The 24,340-nt window shown below is 25.9% G+C and overlaps 1 protein-coding gene across 2 annotated transcripts; it reads left to right on the top strand.

Moving 5' to 3' along the window:
- Window positions 1-1,187: 1,187 nt before the first annotated feature.
- Window positions 1,188-20,885, top strand: LOC142326774 (uncharacterized). Of its 2 annotated transcripts, XM_075369471.1 has the most exons (3): window positions 1,188-1,644; window positions 8,899-11,341; window positions 18,596-20,885. In XM_075369471.1, the coding sequence occupies exons 2-3, from the start codon at window positions 11,183-11,185 to the stop codon at window positions 20,459-20,461; spliced, it is 2,025 nt and encodes a 674-aa protein (XP_075225586.1). In that variant the 5' UTR covers window positions 1,188-1,644; window positions 8,899-11,182; the 3' UTR covers window positions 20,462-20,885. The 2 variants fall into 2 exon arrangements, with proteins under 2 accessions (XP_075225586.1, XP_075225587.1); XM_075369472.1 differs by lacking the exon at window positions 18,596-20,885 and having other exon boundaries at window positions 8,899-11,323.
- Window positions 20,886-24,340: the final 3,455 nt, after the last annotated feature.

The following is a 24,340-nucleotide window of genomic DNA, read 5'->3' as shown; positions in this document are numbered from 1 at the left end:
TCATTCATCCTCTGAAGAATTATCTAAACGGTAGTTACCGGAGGCTAAACAGGAAAAAGAAAAAAAAAGATGGAAGGTAGGTTGCTTGCTTTCAAGTTCTCTCCGATGAAAGCATGAAGCCACCAAATTTAACTCGACACTTGGAAACTAAACTTCCGTATCATAAAAGCAAACCCTTGGAATATTTCGAAAGAAAATTACATACTTTGATAAATCAACAAACTTCTTATGTAAATCAAGCCGTACTGATAAAAGTACACTTGATGCATCTCATCTGAAACTAAGAGCAAGATACGAGCTTGAATTAATAATAATAGCTAAGATGTCCAAACTCATGCGATCACAGAAAACTTTGTATTCCCTTCTGCAATCGATATGGTCAGTATTTTAATAGACGTGGAAGAAGCAAAAAAGATTGGAAAAGATTCCGCTTTCTTATGACACAATATAAGACGAATCGATGAGATGGCTGCCAATGTTCGCGATCATACAATTCAGCAAGTAAGTTCAAGTGAAATTTTTAGTATTCAGTTTGATGAAACAACAGATGTGGCAAACATTTATTAGTTCTTATGTTTAGTGAGATATGAAATCGATAGATAATAATTTCTTTTTCTTCCCGGTCAGTCACGGCATTTATCATACGCTCCATTTCCATTTCTCAACACAAACTTCAAGCTTATGTGGCAATATTATGAAGCAAAAAAAAGTCATTTTAATCTGTAGAAATCCCTTTAGTTTTGAAATTTTAATTCTGCAGACAACTAATGAAAGTGACTGTGTTGTCATTTTTTCTCAATAACTGACAAATAATTTCATATTAAAAATCAAATTTAAGGTACTATTTTCTCCGATGAACGACAAAAAAGGTTACAAAAGTTTGATTCTGTTTTGATAATAAATTGCACCAAGTTTAATTTTGTTTTAAATGTTCAATTTTTCTTACAATCATTCTTAGTATATTGTCAAGTTATTTTAATTAGGTTACAGCTAAAGTTATTAATGCCCATATTTTTAAATTTAGAAGTTTGAAATTGAATAATATGTCTATAAAGGTTAAATTTAGTTTAGTTTATTAATAAAAAAAATAAAAAATTCTTTATTAAAATTAAAAATACTAAAGGAAATTTAAGTTAAATGTTCCTGTTATTTGTACACATATATGAAAAATTAAATGATTGGGTTAAAGACATAAATTCATAATAAATATTTAATTTTCATGAACACAGAAAAAGTGAATGTCTTAAATAATGTCATATTAAGCTAAGAAGATTTTGCTAATAAATAATTTATTGAAAATTATGCCAAAATAATGTTATTTTTTAATATCACAGTAGCGTTTTATAACAGATAGCTTATCAAAGTTGATCAGTTTATTGTGCCGCAATTTGAAAAAAAAAATTACAACAATAAAAATAAAGCTAGTAATATTTCATAATGTGAAAATATGAGATATGTAATATAGGGTAAAGAAATGCTTGCATAATGTTCAGTTATGTTTTAGCAATCTATTGTATTATTTTTTTAATGATTTATACAACTGCAATTCATAAAACCGATTTGCTATCTAACAGTAGTTCATTATTTAAAAACAATATTATAAACAGTAAACATTGTTATTTTGATGACAATACATTATTAAAAGTAAGTGTCTTATAAGTTTTATTTTTATTGCTAAATTTATCCATTTTAACTCATAAGTCATTTTGTGATTTTATATATATATATATATATATACTCATAAAAAATTACTCATTTTGATATATACTCATAAAAAAATTCAAGTTAGTTTAATTCATTTTGACTAGCTTTGTTCTTTCTCTCAGACCATCTCTTTTGCCTATTGACATGAAAAAGTCTGGTAAGCAGTTGTGTAAAATAATTTTTGAATTTGAAGAGAAATTAAAGTATCATTTTTAAGTATGCGAGTACAAAGTATAGTGTAAATAATTAAAAAGTGTATGTATCCTAATATACTCACTATACATTTCAACTACAGATTCGAACAGCGTGAAATTTACAAACTCATTAAATTTCTTAAATAAGCAAACACGCAATTTAAATATACTAATCAATACTATAAAGTTCTAACCAATCCTCATATAAGACTTATTAAAAATTGACAGGATAACTAGTAATTAACAGGTGAATTATCACAACTTATATATATTTGAATTTAGAGAGAATTATAATAGAGAAAATTGAATGAAGTATGCATTCATCATTTAAAATCTCTTGAACAGAATAATAAGCATTACTTTATAAAATAGTTATCATTGTATTTTTAAATTTCTTCACATAACCTTTAAAATTATTTTATTATGTAATTTTAATTCCTATTAAAAGTGTACTATTATCTCAAAAAGCTGCTCTGTGATTCATAAAATATAAGTTTTATATTCCGTGTTGAATAATTATGAAGAATTCATTTCTTTTACTTACATTAATCCTCGTATTGGTTATAACAAAACATAAAATAACAGTATGCAAATAACATAAAATCCCAGTATGCAAACTGATGATAAAGTTAAATTAAAAAAATATGTTCTGAAAATCTCTTAGGTTTTAATGTATCAGAGTACTTACCGATACCTTTTGCAAACTTAAAAATATTTTTAGTATATTTAATAAATTTCCAGCACTTAATATCATACTGTATAATTGATTCTATTCTAATAGAGCCAAATAAATCTTGAGAAAATTGTTATTATTAAGATAATAATTACTATTAATTATCTTTTTTGTTAAGATCACTATAGTTTCTATGTTGAGTACTGCTTACCTTTCTTAGCTTCATTCATTTATCACTTGTTAACATGTTTCAGAACCATTCCATTGTCAAGACTTATTGTACACTAAGTACAGTAAAATAAGTGTTTCCAAAATGCATCAGCAAGTGATAAAAGGATAAAGCTAAGAAATGTAAGCAGTACTCAACATAGAAATCTTGAGGACTGTCTAATTTTTTTTTCTTTAACCTCCGGGAGCATTAGGATTGCTTCAGAAGATGAGATGAATGATTTGTAGCGTGTGTCAAAATGCCATACCTGACTGGAATTCAGACCTGAGACCTTCGGATGAAAGGCTGTGACAAAACCATTCATGCCACAGAAGCCGGCATGTCTAAATTTACTAAGTGATAAATTTGCTTTATAGCAAAAAAACAGAAAATTTTATTATATACATAGCTAATATGATAACTCAAGTTCAAATTTATGTCAACAGTTATTTCTAAATACTTAATTTAATTTAGTACAAGTATATCAGAAACTTGACGTTCTCTTAAGTGTTTCACATACAGGATCAGAGCACCTTAGATGAAAGTAGCCACAACTAATCTTTTAATATACTTTCTGTTTATTGAATAAAATCCATTTAATAAATGATATGCTGTTTTCTATAATTTTGGACTATAAGGAATTTACAAGACTAAAATGTGAAAATTTTATCTTTGTATTCAGTACAGAACCATACAGATTGAAAAATAATAACATAAAAAAAGGCTGAGATCAAGTACATTTCTGCGCCATATATCACAATTAATTCTATTCAGATTGGTTACTTAAGAATATAGAGTATTTTTAGAATTCTTTCTCAAATTTCTTCTTTTTTTTCAAAAAAAAAGAGTATTTTTTGTAATTCTTTCAAGGGAAATGTCTGCCTGAATGAACATGATTTACCCTACACAAAAGCCACTTCTCAAGCCCATATTTATAAAGTTTGGTTAAATATTACAATAATTAACAATGTTAAAGAGTTGCAGAAAACTCATTACAAACTCAAAATTATCCAAGTCATTCTGAATCCAACAAAATAAAATTTCTTTTCTTGTAGGTAGGAATCATTATGCTATATTTGAGCACTTAAGAAAAAAATCAGAAGATAGGGAAAATTGCAAATATAAATAACAGGCTAAACACTCAGTTCTTTTACTTATTACTTCTATCCTAGCTGTTGTTTATAGTAGTGAGAATTTACTGCAGCTTGTGTGATTGTGTTAGTGCAATAATGTACCAGCTACTCAGTTTGTTAATCCTCATCAGTATTATTTATATACTTCTTTATTGTCTATCGTGTTTTTGGCAGTAGTGATATAACTTTAAATGTAGCTACCATGTAATTAATTTGATTCAGTCAGTACCAAATAAATACATCAAACATAAATCAGATCATAAATCAAATATAAAACATCAAAACTTATCATTTTTACATGTAATTTTCAAAAAAAGTCTATTACAATGCAATGTGGTTTGTTTATAACATTTCTCTTGCTTCTTAGAGTCTTTCTTCATTTCCTTGCTAATATTTCTAAGTATCCCAATTCCTTTTCTTTCTTTTTCTCACCTTCCTTCTGTTTTCCCTCTACAGAACAATCTGCTGAAGACAACTTTTATGATATGCCCCAACCAATTTGTTTTTGCTTTCCTCATTGCCTTCGCCAAATTCTGCCCTTCTCCTGTTCTTCGTTACTTCTTATTTCTATTTGTCTGCCATTTTTACTTCTCCATTCTTCTTATAATCAATTTCAAAACTATCCAAATATTTTCTTTCTTCTTTTTAATTGTCCATGTGGATTTGAATCATGGACACATTTCATACTAAGCATTTGAGAAACCTTTCCCTCAGTTTAACTGTTATTTTTTGTAAAATAATACCAATTAAGTTTAAGATATCAATAAAGTTTATAAAGCTTAAGGATATCCGTTCTAAAAGGATCTTCTTTCTCTGTAAAGTTTTTGTTCTTAGTCACCAAACTTCCCAAATGCTCAAATGACTTTACAAGTAAAATCTTTCCTTTTAATGATAAATTAATGGAACCTTTTTTCTGGCTAATTCTCATCACTTTTAGTTTTTCTTAATTTTCCTTCATTCTAAAATCTTCCCTCTCTTTTACAATACTTTCCATCATGAACTGTAGTTCTTCCCGAGACAACATCTGTTGCTGTCTGTGTACTTGATGTTTTTATTATTTTTCATCTGATTACAACCTCTCACTTTCTAAAATTTCTTCTTTGTTACTTTTTCAATATAAATCTGTTAAAAAGTTTTGATGATAAAAGATCTTTGACTTATTATTCTATTTCTGTACCCATCTCTTCTGTCTTATATATAATTCCTCTTTTAATCCTTCCATTCTGACCAGTGTTTATCAAAACCTTCAAAAGCATACTCCAATATTCTTAGTCAATTTCTCTCTCCCAGATAATAAAATAGACATATATATTCCTGTTAATTTCTAGCACTCTTTATGTCTCAATTCTCAGATACGCAGTATTGCAGCTATTGTTTTTATCCCTTCAATTGAAATGATCTCCAATATTTTACTTAACAATACTGTTGTTATAGTAGCCTTCATGATATAACATATAAAACTAATCATTCTTTACAATCCTTAATTATTGTTTTTACTTTTTCAGATCGTACAGATATGTAAATTTAAAAAGAACTCCATGACAATTAGAAAGGGAATTATTATATTAGATATTTTTTAATGATGCAGAATACTCAGCATAGTAATTCGTTTTTAGTTTTATCATAAATATTTTAAGATCTTTTTATTTGCGTATGATATAAAATTTAGAAATTAAATAATTTAGTAAATTTATATTATCATAATTTTGCCTTTATTTTTATTCTAGTCATTATGAAACTAAAGCAGCATTTTGCTTTTTTGTTTTGTTCTAGGTTATATTATGATAATTCTCCCTAAAAATAATTTTATATGAATTAGATTTTCATTCTTTTTTTTTTCTACAAAACAGTATGTTTTTATGGATTTAGATTATCTCTAATTATGATTATTATGTTAATAATAATTAAAAATAATAATAATTATTAATTTTTCACAAAAAAGAAACAAAAAGAATGGGATTAATTAGGCTAGCTATTTTAATAAGTCTTTGAAACAATATCTGATTTATGTTAGACTATCTTTTAACAGATCACTAATTTTTTTTTCAAAGTAAGTCATGTAGGAAGTTTTTGTAACATAATTTTTAGTAGAGTTTTTAGTTTTTTTTAGTACAACTTATATGCAGCTATAAATGAATGAAAATTTCTATTTTGCCGAGTATTGGTTTACAATCAATATTAACGGGCACCATACAATGAACTGAGTCTATTTTTGAATCTTGCAAAGTTATTCAACACTATCAATATAGTGATAGGATACTGTTATTCTATCAAATGACAAAACAGCAATTGTAATGTAATAGAAGCAAACTAGATTAAGATTCTACCTAATTTTGCAATATTATTTCATAAAATTATTGTATACAAAAGGATTGATAAATAATAATTGTAAACCTTTTTTTATATAATTTTATGTTAAACATTATCAGTAATCTTCTATCTATTTTTTGTAATTTTGATTTATTTTGAAATTGTATGAAGTCATAATATTTAACAGCAATGACTAAAAATCTTCTGCTTAAAAAATGTCTTCTGGAAATACATTACATAATTAAGAAAGGGAGTTAAGGTTTTATATTGTGTTTCTTTATCTGCTCCACTGAATACATATTTTTAAAATTAATTTATGGTTCCACATTCCACTGAAAGAAAGAAATTTTAATGGAAACAGATTAAAGAAAGTATTATTTATTTTTCTGAAATAATTAATGATTTAGATTAAAAAAATAAAATAAAAAATAATTTCAAAAGATTAATAATTAATAAATATTAATCTCAGAAATATCATTTTGGTTACCTAATAAATATGATATTAACAAAGATACCAGAAATAGAAAAATATTATCATTAAATTTATTTACTAAATCTTTTATATGTTATATTATAATTATTATGAAAAAAAATTAATCAACAACCATCCTAGCAGAAGAGCTGGAAGGTTCCAGGTTTAAATTCTGGTCAGACATGACATTTTTCACTCGCTATAAACATCCATATTTCATTTTCTTTGTAGGGTGACATCAAGCCATAAAATTGCCATCAAATCTCTTCTGCCTAATCCCAAAAACAAAAAAAAAATTATCAACTCACTTATACAAAGAATAAGTAGCATTATCTAGAGACCAAGTCCTACAGAAAGAATGCATAATTTCTGTCAGTGATGTTCATTATACAATTAGTTTCTTAGAACAGAATGAATGTACATAACTTGCAATCTTAAGTATCACCTGAATATCAGAGGATTAGGAAACCACTTTACTCCTGACTTTCCTGAGTAAGCTTAGTAATGACTTTGCCATTTTCATGAGTGCTTCATGTCTTCTGTCAAATTCTCTGTAATTATTTGGTTATAACAACCAATATGTAAGGGTTTAATAAGTTTCAGGAGAATAAACAAATATTTTTTAAAATAAATAATAGTAAGATTAAAATATATGTACGTCACATTCAATGTTTGAAGAATTTTTTTTTGTTTTGGTAATTTTACATTTTCGGCTTGCCAGAGTTGCGAAAAATAAAAGAACTGTGACTCTAATTTTTTATGCTTAATCAAATTTCTTGAAATTTAGTCGCTTTAATAAGCAGTCCCCAAATTGATATTGTGATTAACACACATTGATTATTATAAAAAGATCTAAGCGGGCAAGGAATTATTTTATTTACATCATATTCTGTAATGTATAAAAATACACGCTCTTCCCCAATTCCAATAAAACAGAAAAAAGTTGTGGTAAAAAATTAGGAAATATTTTTTGGACTTATCAATATATAAAGATAAAATTTAAATTAAGAAATACTTATAAATTTGTTAAAATTAGCAAAATAACTTAAAGAAAAATCTAAATGGTAACTAAAATAAAATCATAAAAGAGAGAACACTCAAAATTCATTTGCAAAAAAAATTAATTAATAAAATTTATCTAAAATTAAAACAACAACCGCAGATTGATTATTGTCTTCAGCAGGTACAAGTGTACTAATAAGTAAATGTAAATACAAAAATAAAACACAAAATAAATTTGTTGAATAGAGTGATAAAACAGACAACAATAATAAGTTATTCATGATTATAATTTGTGCCACTGTTAATCACTACCATTGAGTGATTCATATCTTATGTCATATTGTCTGTAACTGTTATGTTATAACATCCAATCTGTAAGGGTTTCATAATTTTGAGGAGAAAAATATATTTTTATCCAATTTTTAATAAAGAAAGTAAAATAGATAACCTCTGAAGAAGGTATTTTATAATTAAATTGAAATTTGTAAATAAAACCCAACAAAACCAACATTTATGAAACACTAAACTGAGTATTACTGATTATATTTAAAAGAAAAGGTTTATGTGGTATAGATTGTACTCAAGCTAAATATACTTTTGAATTGCCTAAATCAATACTGAATCAATTTATAGTGAAAAATGGTTTTTTCATTTATCATTATTATTTTTTATAAGTACTTCTTTTTGTAGTGCTTAATAAGCATTAATTTTTTTGGTTTTATTAATAAATTAATTTTCCATTAAATATTTAAATTTTAATCATTTTTGTTAAATTTTTTTGTGTTTATATTTGCTTTTTCTAGTTCTCCAGTTTCTTCTGTTTAACAATCATAAAGTGCATCTAATAACAGATTTTAATTTATTTTTATAAATGTTTTTGAGGGTTTTCTTTTATGATTTTATTAGGAGAAAAATAATAAAAATTAATGTTTTAAGAGCCCGCCTCTGTGGCGCAAGTGGTAGCATCTCAGCCTGTCATCCGGAGGTCCTGGGCTCGAATCCCGGTCAGGCATGGAATTTTCACATACGTTACAAATCATTCATCTCATCCTCTGAAGTAATTCCTAATGGTAGTCCCAGAGGTTAAAAAAAAAATAATTATAAGAAAACAAAATATATATTTTAATGAAGTTGAAATATTCTTATAATAATTTCATTAGAATAATAAAAATAAAATGTTCAAAGATGTTTTTTTCTTCCAGGATCAAACTAAACTTAGCAAAAATAATCAGTTAAACTGCATTCATTTGCAAGTTACAAAATCTATCAATCAAGTGTTAAAAGATAAAAGAGTAGATGGTAGATTAATGAATGATGATAATATATTTTTCAAAAGAAAACTTTTATTGGAAAAAACTAATATTTATAATGAAAATAAAAAGAAGATAATGAAAAATATAAATAAAAATAAAATAAAAGAAATGAGAAATATAAATAAAAGTAAAATAAAAGAAATGAAAAATATAAATAAAAATAAAATAAAAGAAATGAAAAATAAAAATAAAAATAAAATAAAAGAAATGAAAAATATAAATAAAAATAAAATAAAAGAAATGAAAAATATTGAAAACAATAAACAATTTAAAGTAACAAAAAGTAGAAAGCATCTTAAAAAATACAGTAAAAACGATAAATCAGAAGAATATAAAAAGAAAATTAGATTATTAAGACAAAAATCTGCTTTAATAGAAATAAATAGAGAAGAAGAAGAAATGAAATCCTCAAAAATGATTCTTCTTTCATCAGAAATTAAAAGAATACATAGTATAGAGTTACTTAATAAAAGAAAACAACGTAAAGTTTTTAACAAAACCTTGAAAAAATATTTAAAAAGGCAGAAAAACGTAAAAAACGACAGACTGAAAAAAAATTTTTCAAAAATTAAAAAACGTTATACGCTGTTGTGGAGAAATAGAAGGCCATATTCACAGAAAAAGTTTTCAAGATTAACCTTAAGAAGGAATAAATTATACAAAAGAACCTTTACAAAAAAGACCCGGTACACTATGAGTTATAGAAAAACTAGATTACCTTTTTCTGTAAGAGCTCATACAAGAAGAAAAGTTTCTCACCATTACACAAAGATACCATATACAAAACGAACTGGAACTTATGCATCAAGGTCTACTTATCAGAGACGATTCTCTAATAAATATAAAAAAAGATTTTCATTTAAAAGAGGGACTTACAGAATGAAATACAAATTCCAGATAATTACGAGAAAAGGTTTTACTAAAGTTAAATATCAAAAAAAGAAAATGGTTTATTCTTGCCGTCGATATAGATCAATGAAGCCATATACTAGAATATATTACAGCCGATGGAGATCTAAAAAAATTAAGGGCAATATTAAAAAGAAAGGATCAAAAAAGAAGAGATTTATTACTAATCGAAAGAAAAATTATACATTTTCAAGAAGAACAATTCAGAATAAAAGCAGAAGAAAAGTAACTAAAACCAGTTACAGAAAAAAATTTTTTTCAAGATTATCAGGATATACAAAAATAAGAAAATCAGGAACTGATAAAATGCAGAAAATAAACAGAAAGAAAACCAATTATATTAATAAAAAGATAATCACATAAAAATAGAGATGTTAAGATGAAAAAATATAACAGAAGTCTGAAATGTAATGTACTTAGAACTATAAAAAGAAAATTAAAAACCAATAGAAATCATACCCGTTAAAATACACAAAAATGATAAAAAGACGTACATCGTACGTAGAAATCCCTTTAGTTTTATAATTTTAATTCTGCAGACAACTAATGAAAGTGACTGTGTTGTCATTTTTTCTCAATAACTGACAAATAATTTCATATTAAAAATCAAATTTAAGGTACTATTTTCTCCGACGAACGACAAAAAAGGTTACAAAAGTTTGATTCTGTTTTGATAATAAATTGCACCAAGTTTAATTTTGTTTTAAATGTTCAATTTTTCTTACAATCATTCTTAGTATATTGTCAAGTTATTTTAATTAGGTTACAGCTAAAGTTATTAATGCCCATATTTTTAAATTTAGAAGTTTGAAAGTGAATAATATGTCTAGAAAGGTTAAATTTAGTTTAGTTTATTAATAAAAAAAATAAAAAATTCTTTATTAAAATTAAAAATACTAAAGGAAATTTAAGTTAAATGTTCCTGTTATTTGTACACATATATGAAAAATTAAATGATTGGGTTAAAGACATAAATTCATAATAAATATTTAATTTTCATGAACACAGAAAAAGTGAATGTCTTAAATAATGTCATATTAAGCTAAGAAGATTTTGCTAATAAATAATTTATTGAAAATTATGCCAAAATAATGTTATTTTTTAATATCACAGTAGCGTTTTATAACAGATAGCTTATCAAAGTTGATCAGTTTATTGTGCCGCAATTTGAAAAAAAAAATTACAACAATAAAAATAAAGCTAGTAATATTTCATAATGTGAAAATATGAGATATGTAATATAGGGTAAAGAAATGCTTGCATAATGTTCAGTTATGTTTTAGCAATCTATTGTATTATTTTTTTAATGATTTATACAACTGCAATTCATAAAACCGATTTGCTATCTAACAGTAGTTCATTATTTAAAAACAATATTATAAACAGTAAACATTGTTATTTTGATGACAATACATTATTAAAAGTAAGTGTCTTATAAGTTTTATTTTTATTGCTAAATTTATCCATTTTAACTCATAAGTCATTTTGTGATTTTATATATATATATATATATATACTCATAAAAAATTACTCATTTTGATATATACTCATAAAAAAATTCAAGTTAGTTTAATTCATTTTGACTAGCTTTGTTCTTTCTCTCAGACCATCTCTTTTGCCTATTGACATGAAAAAGTCTGGTAAGCAGTTGTGTAAAATAATTTTTGAATTTGAAGAGAAATTAAAGTATCATTTTTAAGTATGCGAGTACAAAGTATAGTGTAAATAATTAAAAAGTGTATGTATCCTAATATACTCACTATACATTTCAACTACAGATTCGAACAGCGTGAAATTTACAAACTCATTAAATTTCTTAAATAAGCAAACACGCAATTTAAATATACTAATCAATACTATAAAGTTCTAACCAATCCTCATATAAGACTTATTAAAAATTGACAGGATAACTAGTAATTAACAGGTGAATTATCACAACTTATATATATTTGAATTTAGAGAGAATTATAATAGAGAAAATTGAATGAAGTATGCATTCATCATTTAAAATCTCTTGAACAGAATAATAAGCATTACTTTATAAAATAGTTATCATTGTATTTTTAAATTTCTTCACATAACCTTTAAAATTATTTTATTATGTAATTTTAATTCCTATTAAAAGTGTACTATTATCTCAAAAAGCTGCTCTGTGATTCATAAAATATAAGTTTTATATTCCGTGTTGAATAATTATGAAGAATTCATTTCTTTTACTTACATTAATCCTCGTATTGGTTATAACAAAACATAAAATAACAGTATGCAAATAACATAAAATCCCAGTATGCAAACTGATGATAAAGTTAAATTAAAAAAATATGTTCTGAAAATCTCTTAGGTTTTAATGTATCAGAGTACTTACCGATACCTTTTGCAAACTTAAAAATATTTTTAGTATATTTAATAAATTTCCAGCACTTAATATCATACTGTATAATTGATTCTATTCTAATAGAGCCAAATAAATCTTGAGAAAATTGTTATTATTAAGATAATAATTACTATTAATTATCTTTTTTGTTAAGATCACTATAGTTTCTATGTTGAGTACTGCTTACCTTTCTTAGCTTCATTCATTTATCACTTGTTAACATGTTTCAGAACCATTCCATTGTCAAGACTTATTGTACACTAAGTACAGTAAAATAAGTGTTTCCAAAATGCATCAGCAAGTGATAAAAGGATAAAGCTAAGAAATGTAAGCAGTACTCAACATAGAAATCTTGAGGACTGTCTAATTTTTTTTTCTTTAACCTCCGGGAGCATTAGGATTGCTTCAGAAGATGAGATGAATGATTTGTAGCGTGTGTCAAAATGCCATACCTGACTGGAATTCAGACCTGAGACCTTCGGATGAAAGGCTGTGACAAAACCATTCATGCCACAGAAGCCGGCATGTCTAAATTTACTAAGTGATAAATTTGCTTTATAGCAAAAAAACAGAAAATTTTATTATATACATAGCTAATATGATAACTCAAGTTCAAATTTATGTCAACAGTTATTTCTAAATACTTAATTTAATTTAGTACAAGTATATCAGAAACTTGACGTTCTCTTAAGTGTTTCACATACAGGATCAGAGCACCTTAGATGAAAGTAGCCACAACTAATCTTTTAATATACTTTCTGTTTATTGAATAAAATCCATTTAATAAATGATATGCTGTTTTCTATAATTTTGGACTATAAGGAATTTACAAGACTAAAATGTGAAAATTTTATCTTTGTATTCAGTACAGAACCATACAGATTGAAAAATAATAACATAAAAAAAGGCTGAGATCAAGTACATTTCTGCGCCATATATCACAATTAATTCTATTCAGATTGGTTACTTAAGAATATAGAGTATTTTTAGAATTCTTTCTCAAATTTCTTCTTTTTTTTCAAAAAAAAAGAGTATTTTTTGTAATTCTTTCAAGGGAAATGTCTGCCTGAATGAACATGATTTACCCTACACAAAAGCCACTTCTCAAGCCCATATTTATAAAGTTTGGTTAAATATTACAATAATTAACAATGTTAAAGAGTTGCAGAAAACTCATTACAAACTCAAAATTATCCAAGTCATTCTGAATCCAACAAAATAAAATTTCTTTTCTTGTAGGTAGGAATCATTATGCTATATTTGAGCACTTAAGAAAAAAATCAGAAGATAGGGAAAATTGCAAATATAAATAACAGGCTAAACACTCAGTTCTTTTACTTATTACTTCTATCCTAGCTGTTGTTTATAGTAGTGAGAATTTACTGCAGCTTGTGTGATTGTGTTAGTGCAATAATGTACCAGCTACTCAGTTTGTTAATCCTCATCAGTATTATTTATATACTTCTTTATTGTCTATCGTGTTTTTGGCAGTAGTGATATAACTTTAAATGTAGCTACCATGTAATTAATTTGATTCAGTCAGTACCAAATAAATACATCAAACATAAATCAGATCATAAATCAAATATAAAACATCAAAACTTATCATTTTTACATGTAATTTTCAAAAAAAGTCTATTACAATGCAATGTGGTTTGTTTATAACATTTCTCTTGCTTCTTAGAGTCTTTCTTCATTTCCTTGCTAATATTTCTAAGTATCCCAATTCCTTTTCTTTCTTTTTCTCACCTTCCTTCTGTTTTCCCTCTACAGAACAATCTGCTGAAGACAACTTTTATGATATGCCCCAACCAATTTGTTTTTGCTTTCCTCATTGCCTTCGCCAAATTCTGCCCTTCTCCTGTTCTTCGTTACTTCTTATTTCTATTTGTCTGCCATTTTTACTTCTCCATTCTTCTTATAATCAATTTCAAAACTATCCAAATATTTTCTTTCTTCTTTTTAATTGTCCATGTGGATTTGAATCATGGACACATTTCATACTAAGCATTTGAGAAACCTTTCCCTCAGTTTAACTGTTATTTTTTGTAAAATAATACCAATTAAGTTTAAGATATCAATAAAGTTTATAAAGCTTAAGGATATCCGTTCTAAAAGGATCTTCTTTCTCTGTAAAGTTTTTGTTCTTAGTCACCAAACTTCCCAAATGCTCAAATGACTTTACAAGTAAAATCTTTCCTTTTAATGATAAATTAATGGAACCTTTTTTCTGGCTAATTCTCATCACTTTTAGTTTTTCTTAATTTTCCTTCATTCTAAAATCTTCCCTCTCTTTTACAATACTTTCCATCATGAACTGTAGTTCTTCCCGAGACAACATCTGTTGCTGTCTGTGTACTTGATGTTTTTATTATTTTTCATCTGATTACAACCTCTCACTTTCTAAAATTTCTTCTTTGTTACTTTTTCAATATAAATCTGTTAAAAAGTTTTGATGATAAAAGATCTTTGACTTATTATTCTATTTCTGTACCCATCTCTTCTGTCTTATATATAATTCCTCTTTTAATCCTTCCATTCTGACCAGTGTTTATCAAAACCTTCAAAAGCATACTCCAATATTCTTAGTCAATTTCTCTCTCCCAGATAATAAAATAGACATATATATTCCTGTTAATTTCTAGCACTCTTTATGTCTCAATTCTCAGATACGCAGTATTGCAGCTATTGTTTTTATCCCTTCAATTGAAATGATCTCCAATATTTTACTTAACAATACTGTTGTTATAGTAGCCTTCATGATATAACATATAAAACTAATCATTCTTTACAATCCTTAATTATTGTTTTTACTTTTTCAGATCGTACAGATATGTAAATTTAAAAAGAACTCCATGACAATTAGAAAGGGAATTATTATATTAGATATTTTTTAATGATGCAGAATACTCAGCATAGTAATTCGTTTTTAGTTTTATCATAAATATTTTAAGATCTTTTTATTTGCGTATGATATAAAATTTAGAAATTAAATAATTTAGTAAATTTATATTATCATAATTTTGCCTTTATTTTTATTCTAGTCATTATGAAACTAAAGCAGCATTTTGCTTTTTTGTTTTGTTCTAGGTTATATTATGATAATTCTCCCTAAAAATAATTTTATATGAATTAGATTTTCATTCTTTTTTTTTTCTACAAAACAGTATGTTTTTATGGATTTAGATTATCTCTAATTATGATTATTATGTTAATAATAATTAAAAATAATAATAATTATTAATTTTTCACAAAAAAGAAACAAAAAGAATGGGATTAATTAGGCTAGCTATTTTAATAAGTCTTTGAAACAATATCTGATTTATGTTAGACTATCTTTTAACAGATCACTAATTTTTTTTTCAAAGTAAGTCATGTAGGAAGTTTTTGTAACATAATTTTTAGTAGAGTTTTTAGTTTTTTTTAGTACAACTTATATGCAGCTATAAATGAATGAAAATTTCTATTTTGCCGAGTATTGGTTTACAATCAATATTAACGGGCACCATACAATGAACTGAGTCTATTTTTGAATCTTGCAAAGTTATTCAACACTATCAATATAGTGATAGGATACTGTTATTCTATCAAATGACAAAACAGCAATTGTAATGTAATAGAAGCAAACTAGATTAAGATTCTACCTAATTTTGCAATATTATTTCATAAAATTATTGTATACAAAAGGATTGATAAATAATAATTGTAAACCTTTTTTTATATAATTTTATGTTAAACATTATCAGTAATCTTCTATCTATTTTTTGTAATTTTGATTTATTTTGAAATTGTATGAAGTCATAATATTTAACAGCAATGACTAAAAATCTTCTGCTTAAAAAATGTCTTCTGGAAATACATTACATAATTAAGAAAGGGAGTTAAGGTTTTATATTGTGTTTCTTTATCTGCTCCACTGAATACATATTTTTAAAATTAATTTATGGTTCCACATTCCACTGAAAGAAAGAAATTTTAATGGAAACAGATTAAAGAAAGTATTATTTATTTTTCTGAAATAATTAATGATTTAGATTAAAAAAATAAAATAAAAAATAATTTCAAAAGATTAATAATTAATAAATATTAATCTCAGAAATATCATTTTGGTTACCTAATAAATATGATATTAACAAAGATACCAGAAATAGAAAAATATTATCATTAAATTTATTTACTAAATCTTTTATATGTTATATTATAATTATTATGAAAAAAAATTAATCAACAACCATCCTAGCAGAAGAGCTGGAAGGTTCCAGGTTTAAATTCTGGTCAGACATGACATTTTTCACTCGCTATAAACATCCATATTTCATTTTCTTTGTAGGGTGACATCAAGCCATAAAATTGCCATCAAATCTCTTCTGCCTAATCCCAAAAACAAAAAAAAAATTATCAACTCACTTATACAAAGAATAAGTAGCATTATCTAGAGACCAAGTCCTACAGAAAGAATGCATAATTTCTGTCAGTGATGTTCATTATACAATTAGTTTCTTAGAACAGAATGAATGTACATAACTTGCAATCTTAAGTATCACCTGAATATCAGAGGATTAGGAAACCACTTTACTCCTGACTTTCCTGAGTAAGCTTAGTAATGACTTTGCCATTTTCATGAGTGCTTCATGTCTTCTGTCAAATTCTCTGTAATTATTTGGTTATAACAACCAATATGTAAGGGTTTAATAAGTTTCAGGAGAATAAACAAATATTTTTTAAAATAAATAATAGTAAGATTAAAATATATGTACGTCACATTCAATGTTTGAAGAATTTTTTTTTGTTTTGGTAATTTTACATTTTCGGCTTGCCAGAGTTGCGAAAAATAAAAGAACTGTGACTCTAATTTTTTATGCTTAATCAAATTTCTTGAAATTTAGTCGCTTTAATAAGCAGTCCCCAAATTGATATTGTGATTAACACACATTGATTATTATAAAAAGATCTAAGCGGGCAAGGAATTATTTTATTTACATCATATTCTGTAATGTATAAAAATACACGCTCTTCCCCAATTCCAATAAAACAGAAAAAAGTTGTGGTAAAAAATTAGGAAATATTTTTTGGACTTATCAATATATAAAGATAAAATTTAAATTAAGAAATACTTATAAATTTGTTAAAATTAGCAAAATAACTTAAAGAAAAATCTAAATGGTAACTAAAATAAAATCATAAAAGAGAGAACACTCAAAATTCATTTGCAAAAAAAATTAATTAATAAAATTTATCTAAAATTAAAACAACAACCGCAGATTGATTATTGTCTTCAGCAGGTACAAGTGTACTAATAAGTAAATGTAAATACAAAAATAAAACACAAAATAAATTTGTTGAATAGAGTGATAAAACAGACAACAATAATAAGTTATTCATGATTATAATTTGTGCCACTGTTAATCACTACCATTGAGTGATTCATATCTTATGTCATATTGTCTGTAACTGTTATGTTATAACATCCAATCTGTAAGGGTTTCATAATTTTGAGGAGAAAAATATATTTTTATCCAATTTTTAATAAAGAAAGTAAAATAGATAACCTCTGAAGAAGGTATTTTATAATTAAATTGAAATTTGTAAATAAAACCCAACAAAACCAACATTTATGAAACACTAAACTGAGTATTACTGATTATATTTAAAAGAAAAGGTTTATGTGGTATAGATTGTACTCAAGCTAAATATACTTTTGAATTGCCTAAATCAATACTGAATCAATTTATAGTGAAAAATGGTTTTTTCATTTATCATTATTATTTTTTATAAGTACTTCTTTTTGTAGTGCTTAATAAGCATTAATTTTTTTGGTTTTATTAATAAATTAATTTTCCATTAAATATTTAAATTTTAATCATTTTTGTTAAATTTTTTTGTGTTTATATTTGCTTTTTCTAGTTCTCCAGTTTCTTCTGTTTAACAATCATAAAGTGCATCTAATAACAGATTTTAATTTATTTTTATAAATGTTTTTGAGGGTTTTCTTTTATGATTTTATTAGGAGAAAAATAATAAAAATTAATGTTTTAAGAGCCCGCCTCTGTGGCGCAAGTGGTAGCATCTCAGCCTGTCATCCGGAGGTCCTGGGCTCGAATCCCGGTCAGGCATGGAATTTTCACATACGTTACAAATCATTCATCTCATCCTCTGAAGTAATTCCTAATGGTAGTCCCAGAGGTTAAAAAAAAAATAATTATAAGAAAACAAAATATATATTTTAATGAAGTTGAAATATTCTTATAATAATTTCATTAGAATAATAAAAATAAAATGTTCAAAGATGTTTTTTTCTTCCAGGATCAAACTAAACTTAGCAAAAATAATCAGTTAAACTGCATTCATTTGCAAGTTACAAAATCTATCAATCAAGTGTTAAAAGATAAAAGAGTAGATGGTAGATTAATGAATGATGATAATATATTTTTCAAAAGAAAACTTTTATTGGAAAAAACTAATATTTATAATGAAAATAAAAAGAAGATAATGAAAAATATAAATAAAAATAAAATAAAAGAAATGAGAAATATAAATAAAAGTAAAATAAAAGAAATGAAAAATATAAATAAAAATAAAATAAAAGAAATGAAAAATAAAAATAAAAATAAAATAAAAGAAATGAAAAATATAAATAAAAATAAAATAAAAGAAATGAAAAATATTGAAAACAATAAACAATTTAAAGTAACAAAAAGTAGAAAGCATCTTAAAAAATACAGTAAAAACGATAAATCAGAAGAATATAAAAAGAAAATTAGATTATTAAGACAAAAATCTGCTTTAATAGAAATAAATAGAGAAGAAGAAGAAATGAAATCCTCAAAAATGATTCTTCTTTCATCAGAAATTAAAAGAATACATAGTATAGAGTTACTTAATAAAAGAAAACAACGTAAAGTTTTTAACAAAACCTTGAAAAAATATTTAAAAAGGCAGAAAAACGTAAAAAACGACAGACTGAAAAAAAATTTTTCAAAAATTAAAAAACGTTATACGCTGTTGTGGAGAAGTAGAAGGCCATATTCACAGAAAAAGTTTTCAAGATTAACCTTAAGAGGGAATAAATTATACAAAAGAACCTTTACAAAAAAGTCCCGGTACACTTTGCGTTATAGAAAAAGTAGATTACCTTTTTCTGTAAGAGCTCATACAAGAAGAAAAGTTTCTCACCATTACACAAAGATGCCATATACAAAACGAACTGGAACTTATGCATCAAGGTCTACTTATCAGAGACGACTCTTTAATAAATATAAAAAAAGATTTTCACTTAAAAGAGGGACTTACAGAATAAAATACAAATTCCAGATAATTACGAGAAAAGGTTTTACTAAAGTTAAATATCAAAAAATGAAAATGGTTTATTCTCGCCGTCGATATAGATCAATGAAGCCATATACTAGAATATATTACAGCCGATGGAGATCTAATAAAATTAAGGGCAATATTAAAAAGAAGAGATCAAAAATGTTTAATACTAATCGAAAGAAAAATTATACATTTTCAAGAAGAACAATTCAGAATAAAAGCAGAAGAAAAGTAACTAAAACCAGTTACACAAAAAAATTTTTTTCAAGATTATCAGGATATACAAAAATAAGAAAATCAGGAACTAATAAAATGCAGAAAATAAACAGAAAGAAAACCAATTATATTAATAAAAAGATAATCACATATAAAAATAGAGATGTTAAGATAAAAAAATATAACAGAAGTCTGAAATATAATGTACTTAGAACTATAAAAAGAAAATTAAAAACCAATAGAAATCATACCCGTGTTAAATTAAAATACACAAAAATGATAAAAAGACGTACAGGTTTGACGTATTCAACAAAGAGGAAAAAAAATAAATTTTTTACAAAGAGGAAAGGAACATATAAAAAAAGAAGTGTTAAAAAAATAAAAACCAGAAAGTACAGATGCACTAGGATTAAGAAAATAGGGATTCAGTCAGACAATCAAATTAGAATAACTAACTTTACAAAGGGTACTTACAAACTATATTCAAGAAAAAAGAATTCAATTACAGTTACGAGAAGGAAACCAACTGGAATAAAACGAATTACAGGATACACAAAAAGAAAGTCAAAGATCACCAGAAAAAATACTTTTAAAGTTGATTTTAAAGTAAAGAAATATTTTACTGTAAATAAACTTTTATGAACAGTAATTGAATACCAATTAAAATATTCCAATTATTGGTTTATTACAATGTTAATGATTAAACTACAATCAAAATTTATTTTCTACACACTCAATTTGAGCAAAATGGATGACAATGATTTAAGTAACTACTGAGGTAATTTGTAAAGTACATTGGAGTTAATCCTTTATAAACTTTTCAGAATATAGCTGGAATTCAAACCTGGAACCTTTGGTGTAACAAGCAAGCAGTCATTACTGACTGTTCTACCAAGGTAGCCTGTTTAAATTGTAAAACATAACTTAAGTTTCAGTTTATTTTAAACAATATTTTCCTGTAGTAGCACTTGCTAAATATAAATATTACTACATTAGAAAATTGTTTTGAAATATTATACACAAAATACTGTTATCTTTATAATACAAGCAATTCTTTAAAGCTAAATAGTATTATTTATTTAATGTATAACATATGGTAGCAGTGTAGGCCATGAACTGATGATAAATGAAAATGTCAGTATGAAACAACTTTCTTGAATAAAATTAAATTTGTTCTGTAATTTTTATAAATTACAGAACAAATTACAAAATTACTATTCCAATTCTTCAATAATTTTTTTTTAATTAAGAAGAAAACTTAAAATAACTTAATGGTTTAAAAATATTCAATTTTGGGTGGATATTTTTGATTGAGTGAAGGAAGGTTGTGTTTTAACTTGACCTTTTTGTTTCCCATTTGAATTTATGATACAGTTACGGCCAAACATGTTTTCTGACTAACTTACATGTAATGGTTTTTATTAAAATTCCCCCTCCATAACAAAGGATGCTAGTTTTCTTAGGAAGGATTGATAGTGAAATGAGATGGAGGGAAGATTTCTATCACCAATTCAATCAACATGTCCCTCTTCACTCCTGATATCATCCACAATTTCCAGCTTGTCTCTCAGCAGTGATGTGTTGGATATTTTACTTTTTAACATTTTTTTATATCCTAAGCCAAGTGTTTGTTTCCAGGACTGTTCTCCTGTTATTATACACCATCCTACCTTGATCTGGGTACTATTAAACATTATACATCTAATATTTTTTTTATAATCTTATTTTTTTATTGTTTTCCACCTATATCTTTGTTTATAAAAAAAATTGAAAATAGTAAAAAATAAAATGTGGATATAATGAAACTCCTTGATAATCATCAATTAGTTACATCCAATGTATCTGGAAACAGCACTACTGATATGGAAAGATAGATTACTTATACTGGATCAAGTAAGGAGAAATTTTATGCAAAAGAGAAGTTTGATAATATAAAATGTAAATCAAAGAATAAATTTTATGGAGTGTAGGGCTTTATGATGTAAAAAGAAAGAACAGGAAGGAAAAGAATACCAGGCTTTCAGATTTCATGTTAAAGGAGGATATTAAAAATTAGGTGAGACAATAATATTCTAATGAAAAAAGGAAAGATGAGTGTGGGAAAAAGACGAACAACTATGGTGCATCTTCTACTAATACATTCAGATTTAGATAATTCAGTGATAAAAGAATCGTATAAGAAGTAAAAACTGTAGAGAAAAATAAAGATTAGTATATACATATAGTGTTAACCTTCAGCTGGTGAGGTGATGTAAAAATGACAGTACATGTCTGGTCACTGCATTATTACCCTCACCCTTGATCACGTAATGAAATGTGCTTTGCAGTAGCTGGTTCTCTTTTAGTTATATTTAGATTGCTGTGCAGTGAGAGTTTTTATTGTGTCTTTTTTTCTCAATCGAGTGTCTGATGTCAAACTAATGTGTGCTCACCATTCATATAAGTAAAATTTCCTTTCATAAAATGATTAAATAATGCAAATTTTTGTTTGAATATAAATTTCTTTGCATCCAGTTGCTTCAATTTTATTAGCAAATTGTATTAATTTTTTTCAGTGTAAAATTGAATGTGAATGATGAGAATTTTGAAGAAGCAATTCTTCGTGAACCGGATGGATGGGAAAGCAAGGATTTAGATATTAATGAACCAATTACAGGTTAAAATAGGGAACAAGGTAAAAATGGTAATAAAGAGTTGGAAATTAGAGGTGGTTGCTGTAGGAAATGAGAAACAGGCTGTTGATCAGAATGATCAGATTCTGAGGTCGAAGTTTCAGTAAGTGGTGAAAATGAAGGGATTGATAAACATGGGAAGTAGATTAAAACGTTTATCTGAGTAAATCCATTTTTAGATGGTCTAAAGTAGATCTGAGAAGAAATGTTCGAGTTGCGGCACATAATATATTACGAATTGGTAACAGGCATAATATATGAAATGAAAGTGAAATTGGAGTGTGGAATAAACTATTTTCAATCAATATTTTACATATTATTTTGGAATGGACAAACAAAAAACTGCTTTCTTTGAGAACAAGATACAAAAATCCAAATATTACTGAACTGAATGACATTGATATTGTTGAATTGAAAGCACTTATAGGATACTGCTTCTTACAGCAATATTCAAAACTGTGAAAGGTAACTGCAAAAGCACTTACTCAATTTTTTTCTACTGATGGAACAGACTGGGAAATCTTTCAATTAGAAATGTCAAGAAAACAATTTTTAGTGTTACTTACTGTTCTAAGATTTGACAATTTACAACAACATGAGTCTTTTTGTCAGCAATTCCTTTGAAATTACAGACAATCATGTAACAAAGAAGGCTGTAAATCAGAATGATTTCAGCCACCAATTACCTAGTTAAAAAATTTTCTAGGAAAAACCACCTTTATATCCTTCTTAATATATATATATATAACGGTACTAACCCTTAGAGTAGAAATCTATTCAGGTAGGTTCTCATCTAACGGGTTAATTATTTAGAACTATGAAGAATTCTTTCAGGTTAATTAAATTGCACTTTAATAAATGCTGAATAAATTGTATTCCAGGGTTTATCTTAGTTGTATTGTAAATTCATTTACTTATCAGACTTATAGCCAACCACTCAACTTGTATGTAATCTTTTACTTCCTTGTTAGAATCTGGCTTTGAATCCCACGTTATTGAACATTTATATAAATTCATAAAACCTCTGTTATTGCTTATCTTTGTTGATAATGAACATTCAACCACTACCCATTGTATCAACCAGCACATATATTGGTCAAATTCCAATTTCTGTGAGTCATGTGAAAGTTGCTCCAAACATTTTTTGCAGTCTGACATTATGTGGTTTAGTCAAACCCCTCAATCTCTCAAGTAATTTTGTATCATTACTGTATAAAAGTGTTTTACTGTATTAAAAAGTGTTTTAAAATATTAAAGGTTTTTAAAGATTTTTATTCACTTAACAATAACTAAAATTAAAAATTTACTTAAAAATGACATACATAAAAAGTAACAAAAAATCAAGAGGTGTCAAAATGATGTCACCTCACCATATGTGTCGGTGAAACATCACTCCATCAACTGAAGATTAATGAAGTATGGAAATACTTAAATAACTTAACCCTTTATAGTTTACTGGGATAATTATCCCACACCACACTTAGTTAAAATTTTTTTTTCATAGAAATCACTAGTAGAATATATTCCCAATTACCAGATGTGTTTATTATACATATGGCTTCCCTTCCATATTCTTCTCTTACTAATCCTACTACAAACAGCTGATATTATAAAGTGGGAAATTATTATCCAACTGGTGTGTAGATTATCAGTATGTGGTCCCACACTGTATGTATCCCACCTTATATTAGTGTGTGTGTTTGTGATATTTAAACTTTTACAGCAATCGTGCATGCTTCCTTTTCACCTAAGGAAAATTCTAATGTAAGTATAAAAAATTATGTTTACTCTTGTGTATTTTTATTATATATTTTTATATTTTCATCAAGTATTATTTAGCTGGATTTGT

This window comes from Lycorma delicatula, chromosome 6 (assembly GCF_047948215.1).
Source record: "Lycorma delicatula isolate Av1 chromosome 6, ASM4794821v1, whole genome shotgun sequence".
Classification (NCBI taxonomy): domain Eukaryota; kingdom Metazoa; phylum Arthropoda; class Insecta; order Hemiptera; family Fulgoridae; genus Lycorma; species Lycorma delicatula.
Note: the sequence above shows the minus strand (reverse complement) of the source record. Positions and strands in the feature narration are given on the sequence as shown.